The sequence below is a fragment of the Mus caroli genome, unplaced genomic scaffold (genome assembly GCF_978045245.1).
Source record: "Mus caroli unplaced genomic scaffold, Mus_caroli_1 scaffold_2, whole genome shotgun sequence".
NCBI classification, from domain to species: domain Eukaryota; kingdom Metazoa; phylum Chordata; class Mammalia; order Rodentia; family Muridae; genus Mus; species Mus caroli.
The window spans coordinates 95,803,415-95,825,390 of record NW_028227257.1 but is presented as its reverse complement, the minus strand read 5'-3'; the positions used below and the strand labels follow the sequence as shown (position 1 = coordinate 95,825,390).

Sequence of the window (21,976 nt, the reverse complement as noted above, 5' to 3'; positions counted from 1 at the left end):
TTCCTTAAATGGATCCATTATAATGCAGTTTACAAAGCAACTGGGAATGAAGAAATCATTACTGGAATGTGTTACCAGAACTAAGGTTATATGGGAAATAAAAGTTGAACCAGAATTGGGTTACAAACGTATCCAGTTAAGTACTAACTGTGTTCAGCAAGAAGAGCTCGAGGTCTCAAAACTAGACAGAAGACATGATGAGAATCCGGAGGAGCTAGGGTTCTTCCTAAAGATTGCATCAGACCCTGGTTAGATGTAGATAGTAGCTTTCTAGCAATTGGGTAGGATTCAATTGTAAATCCTCTTGTCTCTGTACTCACACAGTGCCAGGGATATTAAGCCTGAAGATGCCCGATAGAAGAACTTATTTTCAATGAAATAAGGTTTAAAACAAGTCAAATCTCCTTTGAGAGCTGGAAAGATGGCTCAACAGTTAAAGGTCCTTGCTGTTCTTGCAGAGAACTGAGCTCGAATCCCAGCACCCACACAGAAACTTAAAACAGTCTCTAATTAGTTATAGGGATCCAAGACCCTTTCATGGCCTCTGTGGGGCACAGATACACATGTATACAAAACACCCATATACATAAAATATTTAGAAGAAAAACAATTTCCCTTTGGTATGTTCTGAAGGAAACACGAGGGAAGGAGGCTTAGCATCTCTGGCTAGGGGCACAGCTTCCATTCAAATCTTCTGGAAAAGGAAGCAAAGAGTCTGACAAAAGCTGGACCATAGGGAAGGGTGTGCAAGAACGGTCACAACCAGCTCATCTTAAGGAGGGCTTGTCCCCTGAGGATGTAGCCTGTATGGTTTCCATAGCAGCCAGAAATGAGTGCTTTAGAAGCAGGAAGAAAACAGGCCTAAATAAAAATGTGACACAGAGTAACAGTAAAACAGTCAGTCATTAGAAGCATAAAGCATGAGCGAGCACATACAATCGTATATACAGATGTCACATGTAGAGTATGTGACACCACTGCTGAGCAGGTCTAGGTTATGGGAAAAGGAAAATGCCTGAAAGCAGACAAGGAATGGACAACAGGAGTGGCACGAAGGAAACACTTAACTCTACCGTGCTAAATTTTGCTTTTAAAATAGTTATAGCCGGGCGGTGGTGACGCACACCTTTAATCCCAGCACTCGGGAGGCAGAGGCAGGTGGATTTCTGAGTTCGAGGCCAGCCTGGTCTACAAAGTGAGTTCCAGGACAGCCAGGGCTATACAGAGAAACCCTCTCTAGAAAAATCCAAAAGAAAAAAAATAGTTATGTACACTCTTACAGATTAAGAATTTGTGTCGGGGCTCAAGAGATACTTCAGAGGCTAAAAGCACTGGCCGTTCTTCCCGAGGACCCAGGTTCAATTCCCAGCATCCACATGGCAGCTCACGACTAACTCAAGTTCCACCATCATACAGATATGCATGCCAGGAAAATACCAATGTACATACAATAAAAATAAATAAAGCATATAAAAGTGCTTAAAAAAAAAAAAAGAATTTGTCTGACCTGAGGATTAAACTCAAAAACCATGCATAACAGGCATTTGCTCTATCTATCATTACCAAGCTAACTTTAGCTCCTAAACCCCAACTCTGCAAAAAAAAAAAAAAAAAAAAAAAATCAACATATGAAGTAGTGTGAAGTTGGAATGTGACAAGTCAGAAGGTGCATGCCCTTATGCAGGAGGTGATGGCCTCTGACAACACAGGGCACCCATGCATTGTCTCTCCCTCACTGGTGGTTACTAGGCACTGCCCATTTGGAACCTTCTCCACCTTGGGCAGGGTGTTGCTGTGAAGAGCTGCAGTAAGGGCAGAGCTACAACCGGCATTGGTCCCATATAAGCCCTGCAAGTCTGCATTGTAGCAGTAAGTCTGCTGGGACAAAGATGAAGCACTGGTTCTGCGTAAAAGACCCATGAGTTCCCACAGCAGTGTGCCAGCCTCCCACTAGAGAGAAAGTGGGAGAAAAAGGAGGAGAAAAGATAGGTGGAGACCATGGGACAAGTGAGAGAGACCAGGACGAGCCAGGGCAGCCCAGCATACCATGTCTCCTGACAGATGACTATCTCCATTTCTAAAATTCAGAATCTGAACCCAAGTTTAATACGCCAGGGGAAGAGAGTTAAACAGATTGAAACCGTCCTCTCTGTGATTCTAGAGCACAGAGCCCTGCCACCCTGTACTCATCACTGTTTCCTATTTCAGCTAGTGGCTGGTATCAGCCAGCAACCAGAAAAGCATCCTTAACTCATCTTCATCCTTGTGTTCCATTAATTTTGCCTTAAACCAATTGAAATCAGTAGTTTAAAAAAACAAAGGATTCAGGACGGGGCATGGTGGTTACCAGAATCTGTTGGCAGAGGAATGAGGACTGGCCCCAAGTTCAAGGTCTATACTCCAAGTTCCAGGGCAGCAACAAGACCCTCTCTCAAAAAAACCCAAAACAACAACAAAAAACAAACAAAAACAAAAATAGTACTAAAGATATAGCACTGTAGGTAGTAAATTTAAAGCACTTGCCTAGCATGCATCAAGTTCTCCATTCAATGCCTCACACCCCAAGCCAGACATAATAATAGTGCATACTTATAAACCCATTACAAGAGGTGAACACTCAGCCTTGGTTCCAAAACTAGTCCAAGGGAACAAACAAAAATGAGACCTCAGGCAAGTTAGTTAATTACTTTAAAATTAATTTCTTCATCTCTAAAATGTGGATAATTAGCAAGTTGTGGTAAATATTAAACAGGGAAAAAACATGTAATACAAAGCACAGCCTTAGGATTATTTTGTATTGTACGTTTATGTCACTGCCTTCTATACAGGGCTGATGTAAAGAGTAAATGTCAGTATATACAAAGGACTTTAAAAGTGTCATACAGAGAAAGCACTAGCAGGGTGTGTGGATACAGGCATGGAAGCCCAGCACTGGACTGGACTCAGTGGGAGGGTCACAACTGCAAGGCCAGTTTGCAACTTAGTGATACTCTATCTCAGAAGTGAAAATGTGGATACAGCTCAATGATGGAGAGCTTGCCTAGATAACTCAAGGCCTCAAGTTCAAGCCCACAGGGGGGTGGGGAGGAGAGGAGCAAGAAAGAGAGGGGGAGGGCTGGTGAGATGGCTCTGGGGGTAAGAGCACCCGACTGCTCTTCCTGCTCTTCCGAAGGTCCAGAGTTCTAATCCCAGCAACCACATGGTGGCTCACAACCATCCATAATGAGACCTGGCGCCCTCTTCTGGAGTGTCTGAAGACAGCTACAGTGTACTTACATATAATAAATAAATAAATCTTTAAAAAAAAAAAAAGAGGGGGAGAGGAAAGGAGAAGAGATGGGGAGGGGGAAAGAGAGGGGAAGGGAAGGAGGGGAGGGAAAAGGTGAGGAGAGGGAAGAGGGGAGATACCCGCTGTTACTATCATTATTACATAGACCTTGAATTGGTAATCTTTTTTATAATATGTTGCAGTGGTCTAAGCTATCATTATCTCTTGCCTCAAATTATGCAGCTTCCTGTAGTTGGTTACACAACCTTTCCTACTCTATACTGTTCTCCTTAACAGTGATCTAATAACATTACTATTTCAAACTCTTTCTCTGGCTTTCTTAATACAAGGGCCTGTGCTCATGATAACCTTTATAAGCAGAATAAGTCCTCGTATATAGCAATGTACTTAACAAATATATGTAGCTTTTTATGTGACTTCATCCAACTAAATCTTTTCATAGTTCTCATAGGCTCTGCAAGCAAATTACTTCCTTACCTCCCAAGGATTCAGACACCCAAAAAACCTTGGTATTTGGAAAAAAAAAAAAAAAAAAAAAAAAGCCTTTTTCCATCAGGTTCAAAAGTCTATTAAAAGTCTCATCTAGACTTGATGGATACTTCCACCTGGCCTGGCCATAAAGTGATCTGTAAACCCTGACTTTAATTTCCGCACAGATCATTTCTAATAGACATTTAGAATAGGACCTAGATGAGAGAAGTGTAACTATCTATCAAATAACTAATACCACTCTAACCTAATCTGGGAACTGAACATGTACACTAATTGTCATTTTGGGTGGCCCTTGAAATAATCCTTTAAGAAGTTAGACATAACTTACTTAGCAAAATAATCATCGAATTAATATAAACAAATGCATATACATGTACATATAATTGCAGAGAGAACTATCTAATGATAGGTACAATAATAAAGAAATATGTCAGGTATGGTGGCTCATGCCTGAAATCATAGCCATGAAGAAGCTAAGGTAGGAAGACTAGTGTGAGTTCAAGACCAGACTGGGCTAAATAAAGGGAGCCCATCTCAAAATAGTGCTAATAATAATAATAGCTACAACATACTTGGTATGTGCCAATTACAGTTTAAGTGCAATTCCATTCATAATCTCATTTTATTTTCACCATATGTACATATTAGACTCCATGACAAGAGGTACAAAAGATTAAGAAATCTGCCAAAGAGAACTGGGTATATGATTCCTTGGTAAGTGTGATTGCTTAGCATATGCAAGGCTGTAGGCAACCCCCACCACTGAATGAAAGAAACATTTATTAAAAAAACAAAAACAAAAGACAAAAACAAACAAACAAACAAACCAGAGATTGCAAGATTCCACAGCTATGACAGTGAGAATTTAAATTCAGGAAGCCAGGCACCAAAGCCTGAGCTTGGTGCTGAGTAGTTTACACATTTTCATTCTGAATGACTTCAAGACCCCGAGCTAGATATCAGACATTAGTTTCAAGAAAGATTAAAGCAACTGCCGTTTGAGGAAGACATTATATCATCTGGAGCCCATGGAAAATCTAAGCTATGTTCCATGTAAGTAGGAGTGCAAGTAGGAGTGAGTGTCTATTGGAAATGTGTCTCATGATTATGGACCATCTGCATTCCAGATTTTCAGCTAATGGCCCTGAGAGAGATCCTGGATCCCAGGAAATGATGAATGGTGCCCAAATGACCTGAGATAGCACAGTGCTCCTCATTGGCTCTCTTACCCTAAAGGCAGCAGTCTTTGAACAAAGAAGGTACATTTCACAGCGGAGGAAGGGTTGGCTATGCTCGCATAATGACAAGAGGTCAGACTCTCAGCAGCTGTTACATCCAGTTCTTCATCTCCCCCAGCACTAGGGAATAGAGATAGGCACATCCCAGGAGCTCGTTGGCCAGGTGGTCTAGCTAATTAGTAAGCTTCAAGTTCAGAGAGACTTTCCCCCAAAATAGAGACCAAGAGACGCTAATAGAAGTTGGCCTCTGGCCTTCATGTGTGCACATATGTGAACACATGCATAGATACAAGGTTTTCTTAAAAAGCAATTTATAAAATAAGGCAGCAAGATGTAATAGTATTGGGTCCTACCCTTGTGTTCAAGCTTACATGACCAGCTACTGAAGCTTTACTCAAGTTACTTCATCCTTTTGGAAGACGTCTTCTGTCTCTACACTTGCTTCCCACTTATGCTCCGTTCACTTGTTGCATGCTAGCCCTAGCACTGGGATGACATAGGCTCCTCCTCTACTGCTGCAGCCTTTAAGCCCAGCTCATTCTATCAACTTCAGCTACCTTCTGCTTTTGCCTTTTCTTTAGAAGTCATATGCTCTATTTCTATCCTTCAATAGTTACAGCTAATAGAAACACGTTTCACAAAAGTTTTGATCAGCATCTTTACTTTTCTTCAATACAGAATTCTACTCTAATCACCCTTTCAACTTACATGTCATTGTCCAACACGCTTACTCACTAATTACATGCTGTAAGCTTCACATCGTCTCCCAGGGCTTTGCTTAGTAGGCCTTCTGACCACTGGAGCTCACTGACCCAAATCTGTATCTTGTTATAGTGCGTGCTTGTGCCAACATCTGAAGTATTTAGGGATTGGCTTATGCATCTTCTATCACCATTTCCACTGCTCTTTTACTACTCTGCCTAACTTAAGGACCTGGCTCAAGTTTATGGGAGTTGTTTCTAAATCTTCAGAGAAAATGCACCGACTTCTTTAAATCTTCTAGAGGTGTGACCAATGAAGTACCACTTCAAAGTCCCTATTTACGAGTTTGTGGGTCACACAGGTAGTCAAAATTTGCACTGCAAATTATCAAGATCAGTACAAGGGTCTTTGCTGTCTCTCCCAACGGGGTATTTGTTGCTGCTTAATAGGTATGCATGCACTTTTGAGATTGGTTCTCTTTCCACATTTATGTGGGTTCCAAGCATTGAACTTGGATCACAAGGTTTGCATAACAAGCCATCTGGTCATGAGTGTTTATTCATCTCTATGCTAAGCATTCTGTGGACTCCTTCCCTTCTTCCCACATTCCTTAGAAGCTAAAGGTATGCTGTGCTTGGCAACCATTGAGTAAGGCTAGTTTTATCAGATACTTGCAAGGATCCCAGTCTTAGCTTTGTTTTATCAGCTTTATTTTGTGCCTCTTCAGCAGTGTTTAAAGTTATTTTTATATACAGCTGGATGTGACTCAGTGCTAGTGTTTGCCTACCATGTGCGACGCCCAAATTCAATCCCAACAAGACAGGAGTGAAGGGTATTTTTTAATAAATATATATTATCCTACTTTCATCTATGGAAAGCATTTTCAGGGAATCTAATCCACACCATCTTTCCAAAGCAGAGCCTGAATAGTAAAAAAAGGCCCCACATAAATCCTATAACAAGGATTGAGATGAAAACAAAGAGAGCCAAAGGGATGGGAAAGGGATGTGAAGAGCATCAAGAAAACAAATTTTGTTTGAAAATGACAAAACAAAAGAAAACAAAACATATGATGAAGACAAGAAGCGCACAGAACGTGACTGGTACATGAACAGATGTCCCACCCGCATGTATTCCCTTTCCTGGGGCACATTACAGCATTAGACTGTCCTTCAGCACTAAAGATGACAATCAGAGAATGGCAGCAGGACAAGAATACATGCAGGTTCTAGAAAGACTAGTTGTCACATGCTAACAAAAATGTTTGAAATTCCTTCAGTCATTAGGAGCATGGGGGCAAAGCTCTCAACTCAGTTTACTCGTGGCTTTTGACCCTGGTCACTGTACACCACACAAAATATAAACTCAAAAAACTTGTCACAATGATACAGACAGATCGTTAATGGCAACGGACTACTTCACTTCTCCAGCTTTTCTGTCTGTCAGTAATCCTGGCCGCAACAGCTGAAGAACTGATGTTTTAAGGGACAGGTAGCAGAAAACTCAAAAAGTCTCTTCTATGAAAAAGAAGTTTGTTTTAGGCAGTTATCTTATTTCTTCCATGTTTGCTTTCTTGGGCTAGGCCCTTTCTCTGGAATGATTCATTTCCACACCTGATGTCTCTGGCTTTGGATGATGGGACCACTTGCTCCCTAGTTGAGGTACCCTCTGTAGCCAGAAGAAGTTTAATTATTCATAATCCAGGACATTCTTTGTGCCTTAAAAGGCACCACATTCAGGGTCAGCCTGGGAATTGCATAGATGATTACTAAGATAAAGAAGTACTAGACCTTAGATGCCACAGGCCCAGCCTCAACTCAGCTGTTCTCTTTATGAATCGTCTTTTTACCCATACTCACTACTATTGCCAAGAGTTAGCCAGCCATTCTGGGTTCCATACTGAAAACAAGCAAGTGTCCTAGATCAGTTAGATAGCCACCTACATCAACCACATAATCTACGTCACTTTACAAGGTTCAGATTCCTGAGACCAACTTATGAAACAATTTCAAAGTGAAATGCAGGAGTTTATTGTGGTATTGATACAGTACTATCATCTTGTGCCAAAGGCAGCTGATCTACTCCAGAGATACAAGCTCATCCCAAGAAGGGGCTATGGGAAAGGTTGGTCTTTTTATTTTCTGACATAAGAATCTGGCAATGTAGCCCAGGATGGCATCAAACTTATAGCAATCCTCCTGCTTCAGCTTCCCAAATGCTTAGATTACAGGCATGTTTCACTACACCCAGTTTTGGAATCTACAATTTCAAGCACCAAGTACAGGCAATTCTTATCTACTTGCTCAGGTTCATAAAAGTGGATCTCCAGATTCTATAGCTTACAAAGCACTAAGGGGGATAGAGAGAGGGCCTAACAGTTAAGAGAGGACCCAAATTCTGTCTGAATACCTACACCTAAGCAGCCCGTACGTAATTCCATGACTCAGCTCTGAGAGGCTCTGAAGAGCAATCACACAACTGGCACACACTCAAACACACACACCACACATGTACACACCACACATGTACACACTACACACACACACACACACACACACACACACACACACACACACACACGCTGCTTTTCCAGAGGACCTGAGTTCTACTCTGAGCACCCACATAGCAGTTCACAACCACTCACTGTAACTCCAGTTCCAGAGGATGCCACACTCTCTTCTGGTCTCTTTGGACATTATACACATGTGCAATGTGTGTGATGCAAGACATTCATGCAGACAAAACATCCATAGACTATAAAATAAACCTGGAAAAAAAAAAACTAACAAAAACCAGGAAAGCAATCAAAACAAAACCTGAGAAGAGCCACTAAGAAGGAACAAATTCCAAAAGTTTCTTAATGTTAGTATGAGTGAGAAGTATCAAGAGGGCTGCGTCTAAAGCACTGTCAAGAAACTCAGGCATGGTGGCAGTATAATCTCAGCACCTGGGAAGGGTTGTCACAAGCTCAAGGTCAAACTGGTCGGGCTAGCTACAGTGAGGCCCTGGCTTTCAAAACCAATCAAACCATATTTGGCGCTTATAGGTCAGTCCAACATTTCAGTTTAGGTCTGAGCATGAATAACTGATTCATTGACTGACCAAGACAAAGTCTTGCTATGTAGCCCAGGCTGGTGTCTGTCTGTCACCCGAGTGCTGGGATTAGCAGCAGTGCGTACCACTAGGGCTGGCTTGATCTAGACCTTTGAAAACTCTGTAGCGGAACATGGTGATTGGCACCTACAGTCCCAGCACCGAGGAGACAGGCAGGAGGATCATGAGCTAAGGCCAGCCTGCAGCAGGGTTTTGATCTAACTCAATACCAGTGAGGAAAAGTTGCTGACCAGTGGCCAGTTTTCTCTACATAAAAACAGAACCTTTGCAGCAGAGCAGATGCTGAAGTTTTTGGATTTGTATCTTATTTTTCAGCTCTAAGACTACAGGTGTAAGTGCAAGCCAAGCCTTAATCTCCACAGCTCCACTGCTGGAGCTGCCCGGTTCTCACCAGCCCCCAAAAGCTCTTACATCTTGTATAATGTGGTGATCCTGGGCTATCACTGGGAACAGACCAATAATTTTATAATACAGTGATTGAAAATGTCACTATGTAATAAGCATTTTATACAAATTCTCTGGAGATCTTTAAATTATATGACAGGACATAAGGGCCCTGGAAAAGTGTCTTTCCATGAGTCTGAATCTTTGGTATCTGCAGTAAAGATAACCCCCAGTGATCCGGTTTCTGTTAACCATATACAATTTGGCAGGATGTCCTATCAAACAACCCAACCGATTCCATAGGGCCATGATCTGTGATCAGTGCTCTCGTGCAGAGGACTTTGAAATCTTTCACATTTACTAAGGTAGCTGTTGGGACTGCTAGCTTCTAATCTTCTAGATTTGGTATGTTGTGTTCAAAAGAGCCAAGCGTTAGAGGGCTCTGCTCAGTGCTGATTTTGTTGTGACGTACGAGAACCCCGAGAATGGGGAAGCCAGTGTATGCGCTTCACTTCCTAACTCTAATAGCAGAAAGTTCCCATGTCTACTTCAGCCACTCATTAAATATTTTGAAGACTCTGGAGTGGGAGGGTGTTACAAAGAACCTTCCTTCATAAGAATTGGGACTGAAACTAAAGTAAGCCCATCCTGAGACAACCAACCGCCTTCTGGCTGCTCTGCATAGAAAAACAACACTGGCACCAAAGTAACCAAGAAGGAAAGGAGGGAAGAAGTGCAGCTGGAAGTGAAGAAATGACACAGACCTCCCACACACACACTTTAAAAACTTTTATTTATATAAAAAACTCATTTGTTTTTAAAAGCATTAACAAGAGAAAGAGAGAGAGAAAAGATACAGAGCAGAAGATATGCCCCTTAGTAGTATTCGGTGGGAGGGTAGGATTTTTGGTTTGCTGAAATTGAATGTTTAGTGTTTTTATAAATGAAAAAGGAAAAACAAAACAAACAAACAAAAAAACAGTTAAAGGTCCCCAAAGCCCATGGCTATTCTATTACCCACACCCCACCGAGAAGAAAGAGCACCAGGAAGAGCAGAGGAGGACAAGAGAACCCAAAACCAGAGGCAGATAGATGTGGGTGGGGGAGGCTCCCCTGTGCAGTGTACTCTGAGGGTCACAGAGAGCACAGAGCTCCTTTTTACCAGAAAAGGGAAATGGGACTAGGAAGAAATGGGAAGGAAGCAAAGGTTGCAGGGAGGGGGGCGACTGTAATGTATAAGAAAAGGAGTTGGTGGGCTGTGCACTTTTCTCCTACCCCATAGCCTCAATATATTAAGGAACAGGACAAGAGGGATAAAGAATTCCAGTTGCATTGAATAGAGCTTTTAGATTAAGGAAAGAAAACAAATAAGGAAAATGTTAAAAAAAAGATTGCACCCACATAGTAGCTGCTTCTCTAGCCAAGCTGTAACACTCACTACAACAGTAAAGGGTGTAATGGAGGCATGGCCTGATTCCCTGTAGCCTTTCAGAGATGATGGGAACTGAGGACGACTAAGGAGTCAGAGTCACAGCACTCCCTCCTAACAGCCTCACTTTGAGACTTATCAGGATAGATTTTCACCAATCCCAACTGTACACTGTTAAGCAGAAGCCTGTTGTGGCTGTGTCAGAGGCTTTAACAACACCCAGTAGGGACTTGAAGTTCCCTAAGTTACCACTCCTCTCCTTTGCTTCAGCTACTGGGGGGTCAACAATGGGTAGGAAAATAACAAAGTCTAACTTGCAAAATCATGACAAATGAGACTGCAGAGGCAAAGAAAGGCACCTGGAAGAGAGGGAGGAGATGCACCCCAGGCCAAAGGCACAAAGAAGAGGCAAAGCCAGGGCAACTCCTACCTTACAAGGGCAAAGGGGGAGGAGCTATGTACAAGTCTTGTAAGTTGGCCAACAAATCCAGAGAAGGGGAGGAGAGGGAGGACAAGCTTATAAAGGAAGAAGAGAGATGGGGTGAGGGGGCTGGGGAAAGCCAGCTTTGAAGCTTCCTGCCAGTTTCAGACTAACCACTTCATGTACATTCCTCCTAGAGGTTCATCTTCTCAATAGACAATCTTTCTGTTTCTTCTCAACCAAGGGGTTCCATGGCATTCTCCTTTTTACAAAGCATCTTGCAAAACGGCCAGGTCAAGTTAGCAGGTTTATCACAGGGTAGGAGAGGAGGGTTAAGGACAGCCTTGGTCAGGACAGCACCCCAAGGTTGTCCTGAAGCTAACAGAGAGATGGAGTCTGTAGGTCCTTTGTGGTCCCTGCCTCGAACAAGTGGAACAAGAGTTCTCACTCTGAGGTTGGGGAGTACTTCACTTACTTGAGGGCCCTTGCCAGGTGGAATGTGCCAATGTTTCCAGCCTTCTTGGCTTCAAAAATCGCCACTGGATAAGGGAAGAACTCACACTTCCCCATCCAAAACAAAATAAAAAGTTCCCCCCACACCAGAAAAAATAGTCTTGATTAAAAGTCATCAGTTTGTCAGAATGCTGAACAGACAGCGTGTAATTTTCAGTTCTTCCCATTGCTTCCAGTAGAGAGTTCCACTCTCCCTCCCTCTATGCAAGGCCGAGAGTTCCAGGGAAGGCTGGCAAAAAGAGCTAATCTGCAGCAGTTTCTCAAGATATGCAAATAACTGAGTCAGGTTTCTTGGGGGAAAACTGGAAGTAGGGTCTGGGAGGATAGGACAATTAAACTTCAGTGGAAGATGTAGGTAATTCACGGATGTCGGCAGCCAATTTGGGCTACAAGGGTAGGAGTCAGCCTGGCAGTTGGCACAATAGTCCAGCGAAGAAAGGAAAAAAATCATCAGTCCATTTCACCACCAAAAAATAAAAGTAATATATTATAAGCCCATATGGAGCAGGTAGAGTGGTGCTAAATCTTCTGCTGTAGGGAAAAAAGAGAAGGCTGTTAATAAGGCAGAGAACAGGACAACAGGAGAAACACACACAGCTGAGCAAATCTGGAGGCAGGAAAGCAGCACACAACATAGAATCAGCTCATCCGCTGTATCCCAGCCTTGGAAGAGGTCATGATCACAGAAGTAGAACCCTTGAGTACCATGTGGCTCAAACAAGTATCGCAGGCCTGATCAGATCAGCATGATTGGCAAAGAGTAGGCACACAGGAACCTCCTTCCTCAGGACCATTTAGGGGTGACTGGAGGACATACCATGGGGGAGTAAGACACTTGGTTCCCCTCATCATCCAAAACCAACACATCCAACTCTTCCTCCAAAGATTCCTGCCCCTCGTCCTGCTGTGAACACATGCAATTTGTTAGTAAGACAACCAAGGTAAGACTCTCTAAGTGTGTGCCAGATGGAAGGGGAATCCCAACATCTGTAAAGTGAACAAACACTGTTAGAGAGTACAGGTAAGTGCAAGAGCAGGAAGATGTACTAGAGAGCAGATTAGTTAGTGTCAGTGACATCAGCAACGCTTGCAAAATACATCCACACAACCAATGAGAAACATCCCAAGAAACATCAAGATGCATCAAAGAAACACCTACCAAAAAAGATTTATCTTTCTCTTCCCCCCCCCCCCATTTTATATATCATACAGTTTCAAAATAGTATTAGCCTCATACACAGCAATACATAACAAGGATTTACCATCAAGGGTGCTCCCTTCAATGGTTCCATATCACCCAGATCCCCAGATCGGTCCAGTGTTCTGTTGTGGTCTCCTCTCTCATTCAGTGTGGAATAGTTGTTATCTAGAGGAAGAAAGTACACAGAAATAAGATATTCCTTCTAGTATACAATGTATGTGAATTAGATTGAGAATGAGCTGTTTCAGATGCACCAACAAGATATTAAACACCGGTGCTTTTTAAGACTTACACATAACTTGAGTATAATGGGGAAGATGATGTATGAGAAATACCCAGTACTGGGGATGTACTTCAGTGGTAGAGTGGTTAGTCTAGATTCAATTCCCACCACTGCAAAAACAACAAAGCAATAACAACAAGAAACAACAGTGTATTCTATGGTGAGTGATACTAAAGAGACCTGGCCTACAAAAGAGATACAGCCCTGAAATTGAGAGAAGACAGAAATATGTTAACAATTGAAAGAAACTGATAAAGCAAAACACAACTTGAGTTTAGCTTTTGGGAATGAAAAGAATTTAGAAGAACAAAGGGGAAGGACATTCCCATAGAAGCCTTCATATACCCAAGTAGAATGATAGAATAGCAAATAGGAAGGAGGCACAAGAATTCGAGGTCATCCTCAGCTAACCTGGGCTATGAAATCTTGTTTAAAAAAAAAAAAAAAAAAAGACCAGTAGAGAGTAGGGAGAAAGAACAAAGAGAGTTAGGGCTATACTAGTTATATGCCACACGAGACTCTCTGAGAACATATGTGGGAAGAAGAGGATCTATCAAGAATTCAAGGTGATGATAGTTCAGCAGTTCAGTTTGCTATTGCAGAGGGCCTGGATTCAATTCCCATCACTTACTTGGTGGTTCATAACTATCCCTAACTCCAGTTCTATGGATTCTGACATTTGATAGCATGAGCCACCTGGTAAACATACACGCAGGCAAAAAAATCCCACTCATACATACAGAATAAAATAAATTGGCTAGGCATGATAGTGTCCCAACACAGGGGAGGCAGAAATAGGTATATCCCTGTGAGTTTAAGGCCAGTCTGATCTACAAAGCAAGTTTCAGGACAGCCATGAATACACAGAAAGACCTGTCTCAAAAAAGAAAAAGTGTTTTAAAAGTTTTGTAAGTTCAAGGTTGTCCCATCCACAGCAATATGTGAAAATGTAGAAAAAGAGTAGACTGATCAAATTTTATTATATTTTCAGATCTCCTTTTAAATGAGATAATCAATCATTGTACTTCAGGATGTTAAATGGTAAGTCAGGTATGGTGGAGCATATCTATAGTATCAGCACTTGGGAAGTAGAGGCAGGAGGATCAGGAGTTCAAGATCAGACTCAACTGTAGTGAGTTCAAGACCTGAGTATGTGACCTGAGACCCTGTACAGAGAGAGAGAATTCCTACTCACCCCAATTAAACACTATTCTGCAACATTAGACAGGAATTCACCACCTACCTAATGATTTTGTGTTTGACCCCATATTGCTCATTGGAATTTCTTCCCGGTCAGGTTTCTTATCTATATGGAATTAGAAAGTTATCCAAGTCAAAATCCAATACATCAAAATCTATATAAAGTAGACATTTTTTTTGGGAGTGCCATCTTTCCTTGCCTTTATTCAATAGTTTTACTCAGCACATAGTCTGTGCCAAGACTAATCACAACCTACAGTTCTAGGAAAGCCCTAGCAGAATTCTGACCCCTTTCCTATAGACACCCAAATACAAGAAACCTTTCAGAGGCACTTGTCAAGCCTGATGGCCGAATGTATCCCTGGGAACAACCTGTGAAGAAACTGAGCCCTTCAAGTTTCCCTCTGACCTCCACTATGTACCTTCACACCCAAACAAATTAAAGAATAAATGGGGGGAGGGGGGACGACTTTAACAATATGGGCCATTACATCTGAAAGCCCCTTTAATCTTAAAAATTATAAGGGTCTAGCTAAAGATATAGTTCAATAGTAAATAAAGCATTTGCCTCGTCCTCAATCACACACATATGAAATAAATGAGGACGCAAATGACTTTCACTGGCATGGAATGAGCAGATATTACTATATTCAGAAATGTAAACACCTATTCCACATCAGAAATATTTTTTTGCATCATCATAAATGCCTTCAATTTAAAAAGCACTGTATGTGGGCTGGTAAGGTGGCTAAGGGGCTCAAGCACTTGCTGCACAAGCCTGGCAGTCTGAGTTTGAACCCAGAAGTCAGGTATAACTACAAGAACAACCTCCCCTTGAGGCCAGAGTATACGTGCCCACAACACACATCATATACAATAATACATTCTAATGAAAAAACAAACCCGAGCTGGGGAGCACTGTTGAACACTTTTATAGATCACTTTTAACTCTGGGTTACTAGAACAGACTGAAGTTGAGCATAGTCTCATAATTTTAGCACTTAGAAGGCAGAGACACTACAAGTTCCTGCTCCGGGCAACCATGGTAAGACTTTGCATCAAGAAACCCACAAAAAATAGACGGGTTAAGTAACATTTACTTGTACAGATTTTTGAAATATTATGGCACTGTCTCCCTGAGAGAGAACAGTTTACAGAACTATGCAAATGTAAAAAATTAACACATTTTATTATTTATGTGTATTTAAAAAATACATTTATATCACCACTTATATAATCATAAAAGCCTTGAAAAATTATATTATTATACTGTGTGTGTGTGCATGGGCATGAATGTGCATGTAGGAGGGAGGGGGGGGGGAGTGAGTGTGTATGTCCATGTGTCCGTGTCCATCCACAGCATAACATGGATACAGAGGTCTGAGGACCTCTTTCAGGGGTCAGTTCTCTCTCATCAATGGAACTCAGGCTCCTGTCAGGCTCAATAGCAAGTGAACTTACTTGCTGAGCCACTTGATAGCTCTAGAGAAAGTCCTTTCAGTAGTGGGAAGTTACAAGCTCTGAAACATGGGTATGATTTTCTGGGCTGTACTTTTCTCCTTTGGGATCTTGGGGGCAGGGTCTTATTCTACAGCTCAGGCTGGCCTAGAACCCCCTATGTAGCCCATGATAGCTTTAAATGAAGGGCAATCTTCCTGCCTTAGCCTTCCAAGTGCTGGGATGAATCACCACACTCAGTCAAAATTGGTTTTTTTGGTTTTGTTTTGTTTTGTTTTTTGTTTTTGAGACAGGGTTTCTCTGTGTAGCCCTGGCTGTCCTGGAACTCAGTTTGTAGACCAGGCTGGCCTCAAACTCAGAAATCCGCCAGAGCTTCCCATTTCATCCATAGCACTACACATCCAAATAATGTGTACTTAGGGGTAGAAATATGACGTTTATAGCTCCATCTAGGATGCGCCTAAGTGGAGGTAACTTTCTAACTGTAGAATAGGTGGGAATAAAAATGACTTGTTCAGAATAGCGTCACTACCTCATCTATGTTGGGCCGCCAGCAGCAAGCACTGCTGCTATGCCATTGGCACATAAGTCTAAGAATCTTGGGGTCCTCACACCATACTCCAAAAGCCATGGGTGGAATCAAAAGCCAAAAGCCTTATCTTAAGATAAGAAAGGTTACAGTACATACTTTTAGTGAAATAGAAAAATATATATAATACTAAATATATAATTCATCCATGATAAAGCAGTTTAAAAAGCTCTACCTCAGGGACACAGAAAATTTGCCTAGAAAGCCCTGGATTCAAGCCCCAATACCACACAAACACAAAAACACAATCATACACACAGTATAACAGTGGGTTTTTTTTCTTGGGACTAGAAATAATGGACTTTCTGGTTGTCAATGGTTTTTATTTTTTCCAACTAGAAAAGCACTAATAATTAACCAGATTAGTTAGTCATTAGAATAGAAACTTAAGAGAGGAAGAGATTAAACAGAGAACTGATTCACTCTCCGGGAACTTGAAGCTCACAGGCAAATTAAAGGAGCCCCACTCAGGTTACTAACTATCTTGATTTTGGTTTTGTTTTCCCTTGAGCCAGGGTGTCATGTAGCCAATGCTGGCCTTGACTTACTACTGATCCTCCTTCCCCAATTCAGAGTGCTAGCTGGGATTATAAACGTGCACCACCACACCCCTTACTGCTTTGTTAAGATTCCTAAATTCAAACCTATTCTCTTACACACTATAATTATGATGTAAAACATTATTCCCCTACTCTGGGTCCAACTTATTTAGAATAAATACATGTCCCATTTCTTAGTTAATAAGCCATTAAAGAATTCCAGGAGCACTAAACAGAGAAGGCTGCACTGCTTGGTTACAATACCTGATTTTTGATTCCGGTCAATGAGGGGGAGAGTGCTATCATCATATGAATGGCTGCTCTGGCTTCTAGATGCATTGTTTAGATTCACCTGGAGACAAACATAAAACCCAGTGTCATAGAAACCTGAAGGCACCCACTTCTTCCTGGCCCCTCCTCCTAACCATACACCTCCTGCTTCAGAAGCCCTTAAAGAGCATGGGTTTCCTTCTCCACGTTCACCTACCCAAGCCCTCACTCACACATTCTTCCTAAAGGGTTTAGATGCTAGGTGCCTATTGACAGCGGTAACTCCTCAGAAAGAATCTGAGTCTAGGCAGTAGCACATATCTATAGTGCTAGTGGGGGACAGAGGTATAAGGATCAGAGAATGCTAAGTACATGGAAGGATCTGAGAAGACAGGAAGCAAACTCACAGTGGCCATATATGACCACTGTTTACTACCAGCACCATCTACTTACTGTATGTTCAACATTGAGAGAGTAGAACTACTTCAGCAAAAATAAACTGTGAGCACCACTGTACTAAAAAGTAGTGTCTTTACTATCTTGGAAAAGACTTGGACTTAGAAGAAACCGAAGACATATAGGAGTAAAAGAGAAGAAAAGTCAAAGTTTCTGTCAAGAGTTATTGCACCTGGAAGTCTGATTTCTTCCACCCTTCTTTTTCCAGTGGCTTCCGAAGCTCCTTATAGCCCCAGATTGTCTGCAAGACAAGAGCTGCCGCCCGGACTTCTTTTTCTGAACGATTCCTGTGAAGCAAAGTAACGCCATACAAAGTTTGGTTTTCAGAACAGGGAATTTTAGAACCTATACTCTCTAACAAAGTGGTTCTCAACCTTCCTAATGCTATATATAGTTCCTCACGTTATGGTGACCCAAAACATAAATTTATATTTATTGCTACTTCATAACTTGAAACCCACAGGTGAGAACTACTGCTGTAACAGCACAAGGATATAAAAATGTAAAAATGGGTGGAGTCAAATTTCACCAAATCCTGAAACACTGACATAAATAGTTTGATATAACAATCCATGCCAATTTATAGACAAACATGAAGAATGAAAATAGATCAAGACCTCTCCATATGTCACAGGAAGGGGATGTAATCTCACAGAATGGAAGAGGAGGAGAGTGCTATCATCTTTCTTTCTTCTTTCATACTCAAATTCTTTTAGCTGTGATTAAGTAAAAGCTCACCCTGATTTGTTGATCAACACCAGCTTCTCAATACCCTGGGTCTCTCGAAGCTTTTTGGCAGCTTCTAAGTTCTCAGCGATAACTTCATTGATGGTGTTCAATATAGAGACCACAGTATCTTCAGAGAAATTCCAGGAGGAGTTCTGTTGACCTCCTGGCAGATTCTTTACCAAGTTAGGAATAGCATGTTTGCCTACAGCAGTAAAAAAAAAAAAAAAAGGTCAGGAGGAGGCTCACAATACACTTGATTCAGGAATCAGGCCAAGTGTAAGTTCTAGCCACACAAACCAACTCCATTATCACAAAAGATTATCTCAAAGGGGCAAAGAACATGAGACAGCCATAAACTCACTGCCCTTCATCTATTTCCTCAAGTGAACAGAGACAATGCAATGCTGGATATTAAATATACTATCTGGTCTCTTCAGACACACTAATGAAAACAGTATGTTCAGTATTATCTTATGATAATCTATGAGACGTAGTATTTTTTTTTTTATTTTATTTTTTTGAGACAGGGTTTCTCTGTATAGCTCTGGCTGTCCTAGAACTCACTCTGTAGACCAGGCTGGCCTCGAACTCAGAAATCCACCTGCCTCTGCCTCCCCAGTGCTGGGATTAAGGGCATGTGCTACCACTGCCCAGTAAGGCATAACATTCTTTATGAATTTTTTAAAAAATCAGGAACTTGGACTCTGCCACTAAGTAACTAGTTTAATTCTGGGCAAATGAAAAGAAAAAAGTTCTTAACAATGCCTATAGATAAAGCAGATATTCAACAAATAATAGTGGTTATAATGTTCTAGAAGAATCATCACTTCTTGCTTTTTTTAAGGTGCACTAAACCGTGAACCTTCAACACTAAGAAACATAAACTATGGAAGACTACAGTATCCTTCTCTTCAGTGATGTCAACATATGATTAAACATTTGCTGGAATCCAGGCACTGTGCTAGGCACTGGTTCAAATCCTTACCAATTAACTCTTTGTTCCGAGCATCCACAGCCAGATTTCTCAGTGCCCCAGAAGCAGCTTTCACTACTCGCTCATGTTCACTAGTAAGGAGATCAGCTATGGCAGAGAGAGCCTTCTCCTGACGAAGAGCAGAGCGGATGTATCTGCCATACTAGGAAATATGAGCACATTGGAAGCGGTAAAAAAATTACAGAGTAGCAAACTACTACTTTTTTTTTTTTTTTTTTTTTTTTTTTTTTTTTTTTTTTTTTTTTTTTTTTCCTCGAGACAGGGTTTCTCTGTATAGCCCTGGCTGTCCTGGAACTCACTTTGTAGACCAGGCTGGCCTCGAACTCAGAAATCCACCTGCCTCTGCCTCCCAAGTGCTGGGATTAAAGGCGTGCGCCACCACGCCCGGCACAAACTACTACTTATCTACACCCCCATCCCCAAATCCATTTACTTAGAGGTACTCACTGTCCAACGCCCAGCACACAAGTTCTGGATAGCTCCAGCCGAGGCTTCTAAGATGGCAGGTGTCTTGCTCTCCTTAAGGAGTGAAATGTATATTCGCACCACTTCTGGCTGAAATAAGAGTTCATAGCCTGCACAAGAAAGGGCAAGACAGAAATTACTAATCAGTGCCTACAAACCAAGCTCCGGCTGCCTGCAGTGCTGCTTCTCCATTATTAGGCACCGCAATTTCCCTATTAAGTCATAAGCAAATTCAGAGCCTTGATTTCATGTCTCTTTTTTCTTAGAGGTTTTTGTTTTGTCTTTTAAGACACTGTCTTGCAATGTCAAGCAGACTGGCTTCAAATTCACAATCAATCCTCCTGTTTTAATCTCTGAGTAAGGACTACAAGCATGTACCACCATGCCCAGCTGATCCCATGCTTTTTTTTTTTTTTTTTTTTTTTTTTGGTTTTTCGAGACAGGGTTTCTCTGTATAGCCGTGGCTGTCCCAGAACTCACTTTGTGGACCAGGCTGGCCTCGAACTCAGAAATCCACTTGCCTCTGCCTCCTGAGTGCTGGGATTAAAGGCATGCACCACCACGCCCGGCTGATCCCATGCTTTAAGAATAACTACTCTAGCCCAAAGCAGTGTCATACACTTTTAATCCCAGTACTTTTGAAGCAGAGGCAGGCGGATCTCTGTGAGTTTGAAGCCAGCCTGATCTACAGACAGAATTCCAGGACAACCAGGGTCACAGTGTGGCCCTGTCTCAAAAACAAACAAACAGCAACTAATCCATGGTAAAAAGAGAATAGACATCAACTCAGTCGTATTCAATTCCCCTCTCCTTGACTTGTACCTCATAGCTAACTTTAGACTTGTTTGTACCATAAGCAACCAGGCTTAATGATTCAACATGTAAAACAAAGTATTTCTAATTTAACTTGGTCATTCTCCCCATCATGAATGCAACTAAATGATAGACAACCCGAGATTTAACATAATTTAATTAACAACTTTTATATTTATAGAAAGCGAGCAAGTTTATATTCATTAATATACTGGGTCCAAACATCTAAAGTATGATAAAGACATATCTTTTAACAGTAAGGTTCAAGATCCAAAAGCTGCAGTGGCCATTCAGAGAGCTAAGTCTCTGTCTTGTCTTGTCTTGTCTTGTCTTTTCTTTTCTATTTATTTATTTATTTATTTATTTATTTATTTATTTATTTATTTGAGGCATGCTCTCCCTCTGTACCTCCACAAGGCTTTGAACTGGCAGCAATCCTCCTGCCTGCAGTACTAAGGCTATAGGCATGCACCATTATACTCAGCCTAGTTTTGGCTCTAGACTAAATACTGTGACTTTTCCCAACACTTTCACTGTCACCTCAAATCCATTAAGTCAGAGAGAAATATTAACATAGTGCACAGAACATGTTAGCGTATCCAAAGTCTCTGGAGAATAAGGAGGGTAGCTTACCTCGAGCAGGACTAGTTCTTTTAGGGAAATCCACTGTATCATTTGCTGGATCCTCTGTAGGCTTTTTCCCTATGAAAATGGAGAAAAGGTGGAGAGAACAGGGGAAAAAACTTTTTTAAAAAAGGAAAGATTCAACCTGACAGTTTTTCATCCTTCAGTTAGAATCTTCAGATCAGAGATGCAGCATCAAAAGAGGCAAAAGAAGAGAAACCCCACACATAACTGTCCCAACAGGATGATGCAGAAACAAGGAAGACCAAAACAGGCAGTAGACTGTACAAAAGGATGACCACTCCTGTGGCTGTTAATTGAGTTCTGATAACAGGGACTGCTGCCCAGAAACAACATGTAAAACCACTACCCAGAAGATTTAAACTTATTGCAATGCTTTCCCTCAGCTAAGTCTTCCTACATGCATCCCCGGGGAAGGCTAACACGAGATTTTAGAACGGTAAAAAGCAAACCATGCAGTTAGGAGACAAGCGCCTTAAAACATTGCACTCACCTCGGGAGAACCACTCATCTGCCAGTGCATCACCAAGGTGGAAAGCGAGCGAGCGAGGAGAGAAATGAAAACGCAGGAGAAAGATGTCAACAGGATCATGGGCAAGTACACAAGAAAGCAGAGAAGGAGGAGGAATAGGGAGGAAGGCCCCGGTGTAGCTGAGTTCTTGTCCTTCACTGCCCCAGATGCCAATTCACTAACAATCGTCACCATCCTCACACACCACCACCACCACCACCACCACCACCACCACCACCAC

At 41.7% G+C, this 21,976-nt stretch overlaps 1 protein-coding gene across 11 annotated transcripts in view; it reads right to left on the bottom strand.

Annotated features, from left to right (window-relative positions):
* Positions 1-9,993: 9,993 nt before the first annotated feature.
* The window catches only part of Ctnnd1 (catenin delta 1), a 51,396-nt gene continuing 39,413 nt past the window's right edge, over positions 9,994-21,976 (bottom strand). For 3 of the 11 annotated variants that reach the window (XM_085834723.1, XM_085834722.1, XM_085834732.1), the window contains 11 exons: positions 21,718-21,735; positions 21,213-21,281; positions 19,749-19,876; positions 19,293-19,443; positions 18,317-18,509; positions 17,751-17,865; positions 17,117-17,204; positions 14,310-14,372; positions 12,845-12,948; positions 12,400-12,486; positions 9,994-12,113 (listed from right to left, as the gene is read on the bottom strand). In XM_085834723.1, coding sequence (XP_085690849.1) covers positions 12,102-12,113; positions 12,400-12,486; positions 12,845-12,948; positions 14,310-14,372; positions 17,117-17,204; positions 17,751-17,865; positions 18,317-18,509; positions 19,293-19,443; positions 19,749-19,876; positions 21,213-21,281; positions 21,718-21,735 — 1,028 coding nt within the window. In that variant the 3' untranslated portion in view covers positions 9,994-12,101. The remainder of the gene's footprint in view (positions 12,114-12,399; positions 12,487-12,844; positions 12,949-14,309; positions 14,373-17,116; positions 17,205-17,750; positions 17,866-18,316; positions 18,510-19,292; positions 19,444-19,748; positions 19,877-21,212; positions 21,282-21,717; positions 21,736-21,976) is intronic. The other 8 variants (XM_085834724.1, XM_085834726.1, XM_085834725.1 and 5 more) reach the window with 8 other exon arrangements.